This window comes from Mauremys reevesii, linkage group 16, assembly GCF_016161935.1.
Source record: "Mauremys reevesii isolate NIE-2019 linkage group 16, ASM1616193v1, whole genome shotgun sequence".
NCBI classification, from domain to species: domain Eukaryota; kingdom Metazoa; phylum Chordata; order Testudines; family Geoemydidae; genus Mauremys; species Mauremys reevesii.
In genome coordinates this window covers 19,871,133-19,888,650 of record NC_052638.1, presented here as the reverse complement: position 1 = coordinate 19,888,650, position 17,518 = coordinate 19,871,133, and the positions used below count along the sequence as shown (strand labels likewise).

At 42.8% G+C, this 17,518-nt stretch overlaps 1 protein-coding gene across 12 annotated transcripts in view; it reads left to right on the top strand.

The window, feature by feature from the left end:
• LONP2 (lon peptidase 2, peroxisomal) overlaps positions 1-17,518 on the top strand; it is a 163,666-nt gene that overhangs the window by 82,389 nt on the left and 63,759 nt on the right. For all 12 annotated transcript variants that reach the window (XM_039503745.1, XM_039503742.1, XM_039503743.1 and 9 more), the window contains 4 exons: positions 1,661-1,783; positions 2,809-2,972; positions 6,721-6,815; positions 13,272-13,530. In XM_039503745.1, coding sequence (XP_039359679.1) covers positions 1,661-1,783; positions 2,809-2,972; positions 6,721-6,815; positions 13,272-13,530 — 641 coding nt within the window. The remainder of the gene's footprint in view (positions 1-1,660; positions 1,784-2,808; positions 2,973-6,720; positions 6,816-13,271; positions 13,531-17,518) is intronic.

Genomic DNA, 17,518 nt, shown 5'->3' with positions numbered 1-17,518 from the left:
GCTCCCTACAGTTGTCATTGCAAGTAGAGTGGATGGAGGTAGCCAACAGCTGTCTATTACTTGCTTCCTGGCCATCTGAATGCAGTGGGAAGCATAGAGTAGAAGACAGCACCAAGATGTTGTAGAAAAGGTGGCTTTTCAGAAATCCACCTGCCTGTTTCAGACTAGAAGTCATGTTACTTTTACTCCTTTGGCTTTAGTATGCCTGTAGGAGCAGTGAGAGCCTCGCCCCATCTTTCCTAGTGACCCAGCTCCAGCAGGAAGGGGAGGAGAATATTACATGTATTTTAGGGCATTGCTGAGTGTGAGGATAGGAACTCCTAATTGTCCCATGGTTGGCTTCATTGCCACACCCCTAGCTGTTTAGTAATCTGTGCAGATAAGTAAATCTCTGCATTTTTAACCCTGCCAACATTGCAAGTCCCATCTTGGGGTGACAGCAAGCCATAAGAAGCTTTCCTTGCCTAATAAGAGAGGGAGTGCCCAAACATTCACATGATCAGTGTGAACAGACTTGGAATTCAAAATGAAAATGAAGTCAGAAATACAATTGGAAAAGAAACCAGAGGAGAGAAGGCGAGGTTTGTGAGACTGCTGGCGAAGGAAGAGATCATTTTGTGATTTTTCTCAGAGGGCTAGGTCCTGCCTCCAGGTTTAATAATTGAGAAATGACTGCTGATACTGGTTTGCTGCTGGATATGCACTCATTAATGAGGCGTATTAAAAAGAGAGGCAGGGTAAGAGCAGTTTTCTTCTTGTTCTGTAGCCATGCCGGAGTAAATTAGTAGAAGTCTTTTGATGCTAGCCTTAGAATTATAGTACCCCTTGAACCTTTTCAGTTGTGTGTTTAAAACTTGGTAATGTAGAATTGTGCCCCAGAAATTTCACCACTTTTACTCTGGGAATTTCCTTAAAGCAGGTACTTGAGGGAAGTGTACTTCTCTGTCAGAAAAAGAAAATAAGGCATGAAATACAAAGTTATTTTAACTAGCAACACTGCTGTTGTCTCTTCTTTTGAAGGTTTTCTCTGCCTTCATTGTTTATGTCTACACAGCAGCTGGGAGGATGCTTCCCATCTTGGGCAGACAGACATACATAGCTCTACTCGACTTAACGTGCTAAAAATAGCAGAGTGGCCTCAGTAGTCTGGGTGGTGGCTTAGGCTAGTCACCTGAGTACATACCTAGGGGGTTGGGCAGAATTATTTTTGGATGGATAACTCAAGCTGCCACCTGTGCTGTCCCTGCCGCACTGCTGTTTTTCGCATGCTAGTTTGAGCAGAGCTATGCATGTTCGCGTGTGTTGGGAAGCATTTTCCCATTTGCCGTGTAAACATACACATTATGCCTTGTCAACTTTCCCTGTTCACCTCTTACACTGTGTGCTTCCAGTTGCCTTTGTGCCCTTCTTAACAACAAACACAAAGCATAAACCAAACTCTAAAGTCATTTCACACATCTGAGATAGGAGCCTTATATTCCACTCTGCTGTTACTAATAACTGCTTTCATATTTTTTTGCAAACTGTCTACTTCAGAACTCTGATAACATTGCATCATTAACCCAGAGAAAATCTGTGTGCTGTCATTACTTATAGACTAACCTCTAAATGGTACAGAAAAATACTGTTAACTATTTTCACTCTCATTTTCTGCTGTTAGATTTTAGATGCTGTTAGCCTGGAGGAGCGATTCAAGAAGACTATACCATTGCTTGTTAGACAGATTGAAGGCCTGAAGCTGCTTCAAAAAACCAGAAAACGCAAACAGGATGATGATAAAAGGGTATGGACTTTTAAACATGGGATTCTCAAATGCACTTCATGGTTTGGCAGAGAGGAATAATGTAATTAAATATAGGGTCTAATTTTCAAAAATGACATCGAAAATTGAACCCACAATCATTCACATTTAATTTCTGTGACCATAATTTTTCATATCCAGGTAATAACCTGTGTAAAACGTCCACCTCCCATATTTTACACAAGATGGCTATTTATTTAAATTTTTAGTAAACCATATAAAAGCACCTAAGCAAAGTCTTTAAGCACATTTGACATCCATTTAAAAAAAAACAAACAACAAATTGGCTTAAACAGAATCATTTCATGACCGAATTTGCTTGTGCAAATTCTATTTGCACTATCTAAAACTTTAGAAGTGAAAAATTTAGTACAGTTTTAAAGCTCATGTTGAGGTCTCTCTCAGAATGTGACCTTTATTGTCCAATAGTATGAGAATAAAATTGTTACTTCTGAAATGGGTGTTTTATACATGAATGAAACAAGCATTAAGACCTGTAGTTTTACAAAACATGGTAGTCTGATCACATATATTAGTATATATACAACCATGTTTAATGATGAACAATTACTTTTATGGGAATTGAGGGGGGAGGAAGTAAGTATTTACTCACTGTGAAGATTAGTCTTATTCAGTTATTACTCTGGGCTATAATGCAGAGATTTTAAAAGTATAATTAATAACACTTCAAATTTCTTTCTCGTCTTCTAGTATCCGGTAGGTATGGCTGGTTAATTAGTGTATTTTTGTAAACAGGTACCGTAAGATAAATATGTTTCTTTACTTTAATAATCATGAGATCATATTTAGAACAGGTTAATAAAGTCATAGATTTTAATACTAGAAGGGACCATTATAACTGTCTAGTCTGACTTTCAGCGTAAAACAAGCCAAAGAACCTCCACCCAGTAAATTATGCATCAAGCCCTTAACTTCAGTTTAAACCACAGTTTATCTTCTAAAAGATATTTGTGTGCCATTCTATGCTTCTGTTTTCCGCTTCTTAGGTTGTAGCTATTCGTCCTATTCGGAGGATCAATCACGTTCCAGGTACTGCAGAAGATGAAGAGGAGGATGAAGATCATGATGACATTGTCATGCTAGAAAAGAAAATTAAAACATCCAGTATGCCAGAGCAAGCTCTTAAAGTTTGTGTAAAAGAAATAAAAAGGTAGGTCATAAAATCTCTGTAATAGTGAGGTTTTCCAAAGTTTATTAATTGACTTTAAATTTCCAATTGGCCATTCTTGCTATAGCCTGTCTTCCTCTTGAGAGGTTATATTTTTGTAGGTTTTACATTTCAAGCAGAACAGAGTTGTTTTTCTGTGGTGTTAATTTCATCATTTTCATAGTTTTTAAAAAGTGTTTATAAATTAGAGGAAACCTGAAGAAAGCCCCTAAATGATGATTAAAAATCAGTATAACTTTACACTAAAAACTTAAAGCCTCTCTAAACCTTCATTGTTTGGAAAACAGATAACATGCTCAAGCTTTAAACCTATGTTTATGATGATGTTAGTGCTTGGCTGTGGTGATGTGCTGTTAAAAATCTATATAACATTCAGAGATGTGGAACAGTCTCAAAAACGTTAAAATAAGGAGGATGGACTTTATCAGTAAATCATGCTGATGAAAATAATGTATGGGATTCTCTTAGCTAAAAGGCCAAAAGCTTTAATTTCCTTAGGTTTTGTTTTTGTGTTTTTTAATAAAGTGCACTTATATTTTCATGGGTCAATAGAAATAATAATTGCACAAAAAGCTATGTTAATAGCATGTTGTTCAGGTTGCAAAGCGGGCACTCAGAAGTTAGGAAATGCCAGAATAAAGGTTGCGTGTGCAATTTATTTTCACAAAATCCCTGTGATGTGAGGGAGTGGTATTATCCCTATTTTACACTTGGGGAGCTGAGCCTCAGAGACATTAAGGTAAAAAATACCCACTAATTTTGAACAATTTGGGACACTAGGACCTGACTTATTAGAGTAGTTGGCATTATACATCTTCCATTGGCATCAGTTGCGAGCACTCTGCACTTCTGCAAATGAGGCACCAGGGTCTCCCGTTGGGCAACCAGAAAATTAGGAAAACCTAATATGTGGCCACCTGTGAAGAGTTTGGTTAAATTGAAAAAAGGGTCTTGTAATTGTAAGTGTTGGGGCAAACTTAATAATAGCTGATGCCACTAGCCTGCCCTATAATACTCATATATAATACTTTTCATCAGGAGATGTCACTACTTTACAATGAAGGCAAACTTCATTATCCTCCTTTTATAGTGGAGACAAGGAGAGGTGAAGTGACTTACCCAAGGTCACCTAGCAGGCCAGTGAACAATCTGGGATTGGAATCCAGGTCTCCTGAGTCCCAGTCCAGTGCTCTATCCACTAGGGCAGTGGTTTTCCAACTTTTTTTCTGGAGACCCAGTTGAAGAAAATTATTGATGCCCGTGAGCCAATGGAGCTGGGGATGAGGGGTTTGGGGTGTGGGAGGGCTCAGGGCTGGGGCAGGGGATTGGGTCACGGACTTACCTCCGGCGGCTCCCAGTCAGCAGCACAGTCAGGGTGCAGAGACAGGTTTCCTGTCTGTCCTGGCATCGCGGACCACGTTGTGCCCTGGAAGCGGCCAGCAGCAGAGGCGTGCAAGCGGCTCTGTGTGGCTCTTGCCCACAGGCCAGTGAGTGCAGAGCCGGTGCTTGGGGCAGGGGCAGCATGTGGAGCTCCATGGGATCCACTGCCTAGAAACTGGACCCGCTGCTGGCCACTTCTGGGGTGCAGTGTGTTGTTGGAACAAGAAGACACTATCCTGCCTTAGCTGGGCAGCACCGCCGACAGGACTTTTAACGTCCTAGTTGGCGGTGCTGACCAGAGGGTCCCTGATTGCTGAGCAAGGCAACCCAGTGCCTTATATGCCATGGCCCAGTACTGGGTCGTGACCCGAACTTTGTAAAACACTGCGCTAGGAACACTTTTGGCTTCTGGGCATCTATTTCTCTTTATTAAAGTAGGAAATTACAATCAAATTTGAGGTTTCTAAATTAATTAGTAGATAAAATGCAGTGGATAACAGCCTGCTAGGATTTCAGTAAGGGTATAGATCAGGGGTCGGCAACCTTTCAGAAGTGCTGTGCTGAGTCTTCATTTATTCACTCTAATTTAAGGTTTTGTGTGCCAGTAATACATTTTAATGTTTTTAGAAGGTCTCTTTCTATAAGTCTATAATATATAACTAAACTATTGTTGAATGTAAAGTAAATAAGGTTTTTAAAATGTTTAAGAATCTTCATTTAAAAATAAATTAAAATGCAGATCTCCGCGGACCGGTGGCGAGGACTCGGGCAGTATGAGCGCCACTGAAAATCAGCTTGCGTGCCGCCTTCGGCACACATGCCATAGGTTGCCTACTCCTGGTATAGCTAAAAATGATACATAAATAAAAATCCATTAAGGTAGAAATAAGGAGGGAAACCTTTAGGGATACATTTCTAAAGGGCTGATTCTCTGCCCCTTTTTTGCACCTACATTTTTGAACACTCCAACTTAGGTATTTTGCCCACAATTCTTTCTGGTGACATCTGACTACCTAATTTTTGGCTCACAGTCAGTTACATAGGCCTGGTCTACACTAGGGTGGGGGGGTCGAACTAAGGTATGCGACTTCAGCTACGCAAATAGCGTAGCTGAAGTCGAACTACCTTAGTTCGAACTTCTTACCTGTCCAGACGCCGCGGGATCGAAGTCCGCGACTCCCCTGTCGACTCCGCCACCGCTGTTCGCGGTGGTGGAGTTCCGGAGTCGACGGGAGCGCGTTCGGAGTTCGAACTATCGCGTCTACATTAGACGCAATAGTTCGAACTCTGAGAAGTCGAACGCTACCCGTCGACCCGGCCGTAAGTATGGACATACCCTTAGAGGCACAGCTACTAAGTTGCAACTGCACACAGCTAATAATAGAAAATTTTGAACTAGCTTCAGGTGAGAGTTATTTTTTTCAAAGATGTGCAGTGGAATAGATGCCAAGAAGGATGACCAAGGCTCCATCACTGCAGATATTGAAAAACAGATTCAGGATGGGTATATGTTAGTGAGGTCTTGAAAAACAGAGACAAACGAGTATCTGGTGATAGTACTACTGCCCAGTCTTGGCTCAGGGAGGTACATTACTATTGGGCACATATGGTGCATAAACACGAGAAACATTTTTGACACTTACAGCAATGTGGCACATCTGGTTTTATATATATATATATATATATATATATATATATATATATATATATATAATTTTTTGAGATTTCTCATCAGTGTAAATATGAGGGAGAGCCTCTGCTTGTTTGTGCTAGTTATACAAAGGTGCTGTTTTCATGCATGACTCACAGTAGGTCTAGGTGAAATTTTTTTGGTAAATATTAAATTTGTCAGAAAATACATTTCTTGGGGCATCATAACTATTTGCAAATTCAGGTGGAATTTGACAAATAGCTTTGACTAAAAAAAAGTCAAAATAATTAATTTTGATCATTTTTAAATAAAGCATTTTGAAACAATGTTTTGTTTAGAAATTTAGCTATTCATTTAAAAAACAAAAAAGGTTTAAAAAAAAAAGCTGAAATCTAAACACAAAACATTTGTGTTTGTTTAGTTTCTGAGTGTGTGTGTGAAATATTTCAATTTTGGTTAGAACCAAACTGAAATGTTCAGGTTTTTCTAGTTCAGACCCAAATCAGAAAAAACCCACAATCTTTATAAGTCATACAACAGTACTCTGCTTCATTTCTTAGCATTAAGATTTTCAGTGTAGTAAATAGGAATGCTGTGGTCCTCAATGTACCAGATACAGGTTTTGTGGTAGGAGGAAAAACTCTCAGCTCAAACTTACTATCTCCTTGATACACATCTACTAAATATATGTACTTTCAGGTTAAAGAAAATGCCTCAATCAATGCCAGAATATGCCTTGACCAGAAATTATTTGGAACTAATGGTGGAACTTCCATGGAACAAAAGTACAAAAGGTAAATGCCTGTTAGACCTTCTTTGGTGCCGATTATCTGTCATAGAGAAATTCCAGGAAAAGTATCTGGCAATTAAATACTGTGGTACATAACTGGGTCTGTCTTGTAAATTCTTGTTGCGTGGTCTGATAGCAGAAATACCCTTAGTGTGGTAATTTGGTTTTTAAAATAAATTATTCTTAACCCGGTAAAACAAATCAAGTGGCTATGAAATGTAACTCATGTGTACATCAGAAAAATTATGATTAGAGGATCACTGAGCGAAAAGATTTGATCTAATCGCTGCCTAATTTTTCTTATTTTATTAGTGTCATGTATTTTTTTCCTTAGATTTTTCACATTGTAAAGTCATTAAAGCCCATAGGTTAATGTTTTTAAAGTGATTATTGTTGATATTCTCTTAGAAATTCACAGCATATTCTGTTCTGCATGTTTAATAAGTTTGCATTTGGCACTCTCATTTCCCTTAAAAAAATAAATAAATAAATAAAAAACAAAACAGCAACAAAACTTTAGACCAGATGACATCTTTATGAAGAACAGGTCACTGAAGCCAATGTGGTTTTGCCTTGTGTGTCTCCTTGTTGCTTTAAGCATCACTGAAGATATGCAAACAGCTGAGGAAATAGGTCTGTTACTTAAATCACTGATTCTCAACCAGGGATACGTGTGCTCCTGGGGGTACGCAGGGGTCTTCCAGGGGGTACATCAACTCATCTAGATATTTGTCCTGTTTTACAACAGGCTACATAAAAAACACTAGCAAAGTCAGTACAAACTAAACTTTCATACAGACAGTGATTTGTTTATACTGCTCTATATACTATACACTGAAATGTAAGTACAATATTTATATTCATATTGATTTATTTATAATGATATGGTAAAAATGAGAATAAGTAATTTTTCAGTAATAGTGTGCTGTGACGCTTCCGTTATTTTATGTCTGATTTTGTAAGCAAGTAGTTATTAAATAAGGTGAAACTTGGAGGTATGCAGGACAAATCAGACTTCTGAATGGGATACAGTAGTCTGGAAAGATTGAGAGCCACTGATTCAAATGAAGCTTGACAAGGTAGTTTCCACTGTTTTGTAAAGTAATTTTGTTTCCACATTTCTGTAGGAACCTCACAGAAGCTTGACAAAGAAATCTGTTTCCTTGCTGAATTTTTATTTAAATATTTGGTTACAGAGAGAGCTCCATGAAATGTATATCTTGTTTTCATCAGGGTTCCAATAGGAGAACAGTTGACAGTCTTACTCCAGGACATGTTCTGTATGGTATAAACAGCAGAATGTGGGTCACTCATACCTTAGGTGAACCATGTTACAAAACATGCTAATTTACATGCTGTTAAACATGGTAGCACCAGTGTAGGCAGAAACTGTTGGGTCAACTGTTCAGAGTTAAAACATCAAAAAATCATTCAGCTTTTTTTGCGTTGACAGTGTTAGTTAAGAGATCAAAAGTTTCTAAAACCTAGACATTGCTGATGCCTGTTAAAGTGGAACAGTTAGTTTATTCTAGTAGTTTGAGACTACAGTGCAAAGGCCACGTCTACACTGTGAGCTAGGGGTATGAGTCCCCTGCTTGTGTACAGATAGTTACATTAGCATGAGTATAGTTTAGCCGTGGTACCACTGGCAGCAGCAGTGGAGGCATGTGCTGAATGCAGACCTGCCTGAATCTGGTGGGTACATACTCAGTATGGGTAAGCCATGCCTCTGCTGCTGCTATCCATACCACCATTGCCATACTGTTGTTTATAACTGTACTAGCTCGATGAGAGAGAGAGAGTTTGAGCATTTGTACACGAGAATAGGAATCACATCTCTAGCTCGTAGTGTGGACATAGCCTTAAAGGTCAGCCTCTCAGAGTCTGTTTTGGATCAAGGCACTTTAAAATTAATAGTCTGTGTTGAGCAAATATTACATTTTCAGTCTACATTTGGAAAAAGGGAGCATACAGTAAATCTGTAAAAGTGCACAGGGGTTGTGGATCACTCAGTAAATTGTTCATTCCCTCTGAAACATCTGGCACTGACCACAGTTGGAAGACAGAATATTGGGCTAGATGGACCATTCGTCTGACCAAGTATGGTTCTTATGTTCTGATCTTCTGAAGTCTTGAGAGTTTGCTTGGATTTGCTCAGCTGAATATAGACTAGAGTATTTCTACTAATAAATGTTTTAGTAGGTTAGAGTTCTGTGCTCCATTTGCTGATTCTACAGCAGCTTTCAGCTAATGCAGGGGTCAGCAACCTTTCAGAAGTGGTGTGCCGAGTCTTCATTCATTCACTCTAATTTAAGGTTTCGCGTGCCAATAATACATTTTAACGTTCTTAGAAGGTCTCTTTCTATAAGTCTATAATATATAACTAAACTATTGTTGTATGTAAAGTAAATAAGGTTTTTAAAATGTTTAAGAAGCATCATTTAAAATTAAATAAAATGCAGAGCCCCCCGGACCGGTGGCCAGGATCCAGGCACTGTGAGTGCCACTGAAAATCAGCTTGCGTGCCGCCTTCGGCACCCGTGCCATAAGTTGCCTACCCCTGAGCTAATGCATTCACAAGGTTGGGCTGATGACACTGATGTGGCTAGTGCCCAAAATGGATATTTTAGTATGACTGAGTGATTTATAAGTTGAAGTTCTTCTTTGTAGTGATTTCATCTAGTTTTTAAATACAGAGTGACTGAAAGTTAGGCAACTGAAAACTAGAAAAGGACAATTTCAGTTGCAATATAAAGATTTTTATCATTCTAAATAAAAACTTGTGGGTCTAAAACTAAACTGAAAAAAATACTTAGCAAGTTTCTTTCAGCTACCATGATCAACTTGCATTTACTTTGGCACTACACAGCCCTACATCTCACTGCATTATGGATGTTACTAAACAGTACTCTGATTTTTTTCATATTTAATATCTGCCTGGGAATATAAATGTTTTCAAAGCATGCTGTGTTTGAAATTTTATTTACAATCTGAACCACAGGAGTCTCTCAGTTCTCTTGGTGGAATGTTTAACTACATCTGTTACATCTCTACTTTCCAAAATGACACCATGCTGAAGATGATTTGAATCTTGTCACCTTGGACAAATGTGCTGGCTTTGCAATCACAGGCATGCTGTGTACTGTATGTACACATACATCCTGTGCCTATATGCACTGTAACACATTCACAGTAATGTATTAGAAACCTGAGAAATACAATTATACTTGTATTTTTGCCCCCTCGGTGGCTCAATACTGTGGTGGCTTTTTAAGAAAATATTGCGTGGTTCTTAAAGAGAATGTGTATGCATTTTAAATGTAAAATATTTTCATCATAAGGGAATATGTGGGACATATAGTATCTTGGGACTGACACGTTATTTATTTGCCTACAGTCAAAACACTTTCTGTGGCAAAGCTGCACTTTATCAGAAGATATTATCTCTGGCTTTTTCTCCAGTTGCTTCCTCTTTGCTTTTCATGCCAATAGTAATACTTACGTGGCAGCTTTTGTCCAAGGAACTTAGTACTTTATAAATGTTAACGCATTACTGTGAAATAGGTATGCGATATGTAAGGAATCCCTTCATGCACCATTCAAATGCAGCTGTCTGGAATTTGGCCAGGACACCGGAGTAAAACTTCAACACTTACATAAAGTGAGATTTAATGATGACAACTGGTCAGGCTCTTCAATTTGTCTCTCTTAAAAGATGGCAGCTGCAATACACCATTTTCAGCCTTTAACAATGTGGTCCATTAGCTCAGAACTGGCTTTGGACAAAGTACTGATTGTTGAATCACTAATGCATCCTAAAACAAGTTGGTAATAATTGGAGGCATTCTGTCTAACCTGCTGAATCCTGCTCTGCTCAAGAGAATTTAACAGCTTCCAGCACTAGGTCACTGGAGGTAGATAGTAGAAGTGGGCTCCATACAAAATCCTCGGTTTGGTCCCAATCTCTTCACATGAGGAAAGTTGTATATGGATACGGATGTCCTAGATCAAGCCCATGTCTAGTAGAAAGCAAGTGCTGGAAGATCTCTGGCATTTATTTGTCACTTCTGGAATGGTCCCTCCTGCTTTTTGCATCTTCGTTTGTTTCTGAGTAACACAGTTTCAGGATAACTGCACTCCACTACTCCCTAGCTATCTCTTATCTCTGTATATAGTTAGTTACCTTTGTTAATTGTTAGTAGTTCTCTCTAGCGTTGAGTGTAGTATAGCAGTTGGGGGGGGGGGGCGCCCCGGGCCCTAAGCGCCCATTTTGAAGATACGCATGAGGACGGATTACCAGTCCACAACCCGGTCAGTTATCCTCCCTTTCTGAACCGTCTGTCCCGTTTCTACCGTGCCTGGTCCCTTATTACATCGGACTGATGGATCCTCCGCATGGTAGAGGCGGGATATTCTATCACTTCTGTTCCATCCCGCCCTCCCACCGTCCTTGTCCATCCCTCTTCAGGGACCTCTCTCATGAGCAACTTCTTATTCAAGAGGAGCAGACATTTCCTTACTCATGAATTTGTCCAGACATCCACTCCATTTTCTGCAGCTGAGGGTTTCCCCGAATCGATCTGTTCGCTTCGCGGACAACAGGAAATGCCCAGCCTTCTGCTCCTTCCAGGGTCGCAGCCCGGGCTCAATCGTGGATGCCTTCCTGATCCCATGGTCCAGCCGATTGCATTATGCCTTTCCGCCATTTCCTCTGGTCCACAAGGTACTCCTTAAGGTCCTCAGACAAGGCGGACGTCATACTGGTGGCCCCAGCTTGGCCTCGCCAGTGTTGGTACCCCACTCTTTTGGATCTGTCGATCTGGGCCCCACTGCATCTACCTCTGACCGCCGACCTCATCTCACAGAACCATGTTTGTCTCCTACACCCGGACCTTCAGTCACTCCACCTCATGGCTTGGAGGATCCATGATTGAACCAGGCTGAGCATGCCTGTTCGGACTTGGTAAGACAGGTGCTCCTGGAAAGCCATAAACCTTCTACCAGAATTATGTATGAAGCAAAATGGAAAAGGTTTTCCACCTGGTGCGCTCAACGGCAGGTGTTCCTGCTCCAAGCTTCAATCCCGTTCAACCTGGTACACTTGAAGGACCAACACCTAGCTTTCGTCTCGCTTAAGGTTCACCTCGCGGCTATTTCGGCATTCCACCCGGGTGTGGTCAGGCATTCCGTGTTCGCACACCTCATCATGGGATGCTTCCTGAAAGGCCTGGAAAAAATCCATCCTCCGATGCTGCCTGTGCCAGCCTGGGACCTTAACTTGGTCCTTCCCATCTATGGGTCCCCCTTTTGAGACGCTGGCTTCTTGCTCACTCCTCTCCTCTCCTGGAAGGTCACCTTCCTAGTGGCCATTACCTCAGCATGACAGGTTTCCAAGCTATGGGCTCTCACGTGTGAATTGCCTTATACCATTTTCCATAAGGATAAAGTTCAGCTGAGGCCTCATCCAGCTTTCCTATCAAAAGTTGTATCCCATTTCCATGTCAGCCAGGACATTTTCCTGCTGGTTTTCTACCCAAAACCACATGCCGACCTTCGAGAGCAGCAGCTGCATTCACTGGATGTCAGAAAAGCGCTCGCTTTCTACATAGACCGGACAAAGCCATTCCGCAAGACAACCCGCGATGGCAACGAACAACTGGAACGAATGAAAGGTGCACCGGTTTCCTCCCAGAGAATACCTTCATTGATCACCGCGTGTATCCGCACTTGTTATAACCTGGCAAATGTCCCTCCATCTGCTGTAGGGCTCATTCCACGAGCCCTCGTCAGCAGCCTTCCTGGCGCACGTACCCCTCCAGGAAAGGTGCAGGGCTGCCACATGGGCCTCAGTGCACACCTTCATGTTGCACTACGCCATCATCCACCAATCTCGTGATGATATAGCCTTCAGCAGGGCGATTCTTCAGTCTGCAATATCTTGACTCCAAACCCACCTCCAAGGTAAGGCTTAGGAGTAACCTAACTGGAATTGATATGAGCAATCACTCGAAGAAAAAAACAGTTACTCACCTTTTCTGTAACTTGTTCTTCGAGGTGTGTTGCTCATATCTATTCCATTCCCCCCCACCTTCCCCTCTGTTGGAGTAGCCGGCAAGAGGGACCTGAACGGGGGGGTCGGGCTTGCAGGGTCATACATAGAGCACCATATCGGCCCCACTCCAGGGGGCTGCACAGCCAGCCCCACGGGTAGCTGCTAGGGAAAAAGTTTCCGACAGCCGTGCACGCCGTGCGCACACACCTAACTGGAATAGATATGAGCAACACATCTCGAAGAACGACATTGGTTACAGAAAAGGTGAGTAACCGTTTTTTCTCAGAAAAAGAGTCTGAAATGTGGCCATTTACAATAGTAGGCAAATTTTATCAATTGCATTTCAGAAACAATGGTTTAATCTTTAAAGGGAAATTATGCTGATCTCCTTATTTTGGTGCTTGACAGATCGTTTGGATATCCGTGCAGCTAGAATTCTTCTGGACAATGACCATTATGCCATGGAGAAGTTGAAGAAGAGAGTTTTGGAGTACTTAGCTGTCAGACAACTTAAAAACAACCTAAAGGGACCCATCCTTTGTTTTGTGGGCCCCCCTGGAGTCGGTAAAACTAGCGTGGGAAGATCTGTTGCAAAAACCCTGGGCCGAGAGTTCCATAGGATTGCCTTAGGGGGAGTATGTGATCAGTCTGACATTCGAGGTCACAGGTAATTTTATCTTTGTTTCATACTGGTAATTCCCCCCCACACCTCCGTTAGCTGCTAGTGGTGGTTTCCCATCATTTTGTCACTGATCTTTTTATTAAGAGAGGGTTTAACATGGGTTGTGGCACCCACTCAACAGGATAAAAATTAAACAATAATTGAGGACATTCAGTGTTAAGGCTGACTGGGCTTGTCATCTGTACCTGCTTCTGTTGTTCTTTATTAGTAGGGCTCATATAGTATGTAACTCTTTCAAAATTTAAGAATAGTGGATAGAGTTCAGGAGTTTGTGATTGTCTGGGATCAACATATGTCAAAAACAATATGAAAAAAAGACAGTTCTGATATAATGATAACAAGAGTGTAGTGGCTTCGGAGCATTCCTAAGGAGTGAAAATACAAAATTAACGGTAGATCAAATTATCAACAAAGGTTATTCCTTAATATGTCCTATTCCTGCTATACCAGAAAGCTTTTTCATAAGGGTGGTAGTTTGTGGGGGCGGTCATCCGGCATTATTATAGGAGGGAATTAAAAAGGAAAAGGGGGAGGTAGACATAATACTGTTTATTGTTAAGTTCAGCCCTCTCTCATCTCCCATCTCTGTGCATGCTGGAACTGAACTGCAGTAGACAAACTCCTGCACGGGCATAACAATTTTTACAGGGCGGCTCTGATTTGCTCCACTAAAAAGACCACAAAGATTTTACTAAACAAGATGCCAAATGAACGCCATGTGATTTACTTCATAAACATTTTTATTCTTCGAGTAGATGCAGATGTCTTCTCCACTTAGGGGTGTGTGTGCCCAGCATGCCAGAGACTTTTGCCTAGAAGTACCCGTGGAGGGGTGGCACTTGTGGCTGTGTCCCCTCCCCTAGCTATATGAAGCGGTGCTGCTCAACCCCCACTCAGTTGGGCTGGAGTTGGAGCTGTGTGGTTGTAGTATCACCACCTCGCATTTCATCTTAGCCTAGTTTATTGTATGTGGTTAGTGTTAGTAGTTAGAATAGTGTTAGTTGATACTTAATGTTTCCTGGTGATGCCCTCATCAGGGTTTAAACACTGTCCTTCATGTGGAGGGGTGATCCCCAACAGCGACCCCCCCTCACGCATGCTTGCTGTGTCTTGGCAAAGCCCGCCGTACACAGCACTGTTCAATTTGTAAAATGTTTAAGCAGCAGACTCAGGAGCATGGAAAGAGAATGTTCTCGGGGTCATCTTTGCAATGGGGAGCCTAAGTTCCCTCTAAGCTGCGCAGCCGTGCAACAGCCTAGTAAGTGCCGGGCAGGTGCTCAGGGTTGCGGTGCAGAGAGATGCCTCTCCCTCAGCCCTGGACCTGCAGCAGCCGGGTGAGAGGTGCCGTCCCTCGGCCCCAGCCCCGGCCCAGACCTGCTGCAGCTTGGGAGAGACGTCTTGCCCACGTCCCCAACCCAGCCCAGATCCAGATCTGCCGCAGCTGGGACAGAGGTCTCACCCATGTTCCCAACCCAGCCCAGACCCAGATCTGACATGGCTTGGGGAGAGGCGCCCCTCCCTCAGCCCCAGCCCCGGCCTGGACCTGCTGCGGCTGGGGGATAGACATCTCGCCCATGGCCCCAACCCAACCCAGACCCAGATCTGCCGCAGCTGGGTAAGAGGCGTCCCTCCCTCAGCCCCAGCCCAGCCTGGACAGGCTGGGGGTAGAGGCGCCTCTGCCGCAGCCCCATCCCCGGCCCTGCTGCAGGTGGGGGAGAGGCACCTCTTCCCCCCCCACCCCCGGCCAGGTGCTGTTGGGGGGAGTCCTCTCTCCTCACCATAGCCCCTGGGCAGTCTGCACCCGAAACCTCTCATCCCCAGCCCCACCCCAGAGCCTGCACCCTCACCCTCCTGCACCCCAACCCTTTGCCCTAGCCCTGAGCCCCCTCCCACACGCCGAATCCCTTGGCCCCACCCCCACCACATGGAAGTTATGTGCACCAATATGGAGGTTATGTGTCCCATAACAAAATAGAAAGTGTCACCTATTGTGCTACTGGGGGGGTCTTTCCATTGCAGATGTCAGCTGGATTTTCTGTACACTTCCCCCCCATTCCGATCATTCTGCAGGTCATCCTCAAGCTCAAGGCGGATTGGGCCAAGATCATCCTCACTGCTCCAGTATGGCCGAAACAGTGCTGATTCTCGGACTTCCTTGCTCTGTCGGTTCAGCCTCCCATACCGCTTCCTCTCCATCGTGACCTGCTCACACAGGACCACAGCCGTGCCCTCCATCCTGCAGTCAGCTCCCTGTACTTCACAGCATGACTGCTCAGTGGCCGTCCTATAAGTCCTTCTCAATAGTAGGAAGTCCTTCACTAGGATGGCCTACTTAGTAAAATGGAAGAGATTCTCTGTGTGTTCGTTGGCCAACAGGCCAATCAACAGAGGCTTCCATCCAGGACATCTTGGAGTACCTGTTACGTCTTCAGAAGTCGGGCCTTGTGCTCAGTTCTCTGAGAGTGCATTTGGCAGCAATATCGGCAATGCATCTCCTGATTCAAGGGAAGTCATTTTTTTCCAGTACCATGGTGATGAGATTTCTGAAGGGGCTCTTCCACTTATATCCTCTGGTCTGTGAACCAGTTCCCGTGTGGAACCTAAACATGGTTTTGGCAGCTCTGATGGGTCCTCCAGTCGAGCCCCTTGCACCCTGTCCACCGCCCCTTTTGTCTCAGAAAATCGTGTTCCTGATAGCCATAACTTTGGAAGAAGAGTGAGAGTTGCAGGCTCTAATGGCTGAGCTGCCTTGCATTCAGTTTTCAAAGGACAAGGTAATGCTGTGACCACACACAAATGTTTTATCTAAGGTGTTCTCTTAGTTTCATCTGAATCAGGTGATAGATTTACCTGTATCTTTTCTCTAAGCCATACTTCTCTCTGAAAGTACAGCACCTTCGTAGTCTGGATGTCAAGTGATGTCTAGCCTTTTGTCTAGACAGGACTAAACAGTTTTGTGCTTTGCCTGGCTTGTTCATGTCGTATGTGGACCCCATGAAGGAGCAGCGGTCTGTGCATAGACTATCTCTAGATTAATAATGAGATAGCTTTGGCTGTGCCTCCTCAGCAGGTACAGGCTCACTCCATGAGAGCACAAGCAACATCAAAAGTGATTGATCATCAGTGAAATTTCCATACTTATATTTGCAGGACAGTCACGTCGTCATTCTTACGTATATTTATGGACCACTATGCTATTACCACATCTTCGAGAGTGGACACAGGCCCCGGAAGGAGGTCTTGTGATCCTTATTTCAGTAGACTGCAAGCCCCGCCTCTGGACTGGGGTACTGTTCATGAGTCATGTACATGGAATATATGTCTGCATCTACTTGAAGAAGAAGAAACGGTTACTTTTGTAACTGTCGTTCTTTGAGATGTAATCCAGACCTGTATTCCACAACCCACCCTCCATCCCCTCTGCATCGGAGTCTCCTCTCATGGGCTTTTGGAACTAAAGGTGCAGCCTCTTGTAGCCAGGGGAGGGACCACAGCCATGAGGTGCGAACACCACCCGTACTGCTAGGCAAAAGTCTTCAGCTTTGGTGCGTTGAGTGCGCACACATCTAAATGGATTTTATGTCTGAATCACAACTTGAACAGCAGTTACAGTAAGTAACGGTTTCTTACACAAACATAGAAAAGCACACACATTGTCCAGTGAAGTTGGTGCTGAAGCCTTGATGGAAGGACTGAAATTGGGTTACTGCAGCTATGTTGCAGTGATGTTGAGTGCATTGAAAATATCTTGTTGGCAGTATCTTCATACTCATCAGTGTTCTGCTCTTCCTTTTCAAAAGACAGAACTTTATTCAGTGATGCATTTGAGCTTGACATATCCAGAAGAACTTATTTTTCACACTTTTTTGGGAGGAGCAAGAATCTTCTCTATCTTCTTAACAACTTTTGACAATATTACATTTTTTCTTTGGTTTAGAAGCATTGCCTGTTTTCATTATTTTAGTCCTTTCAC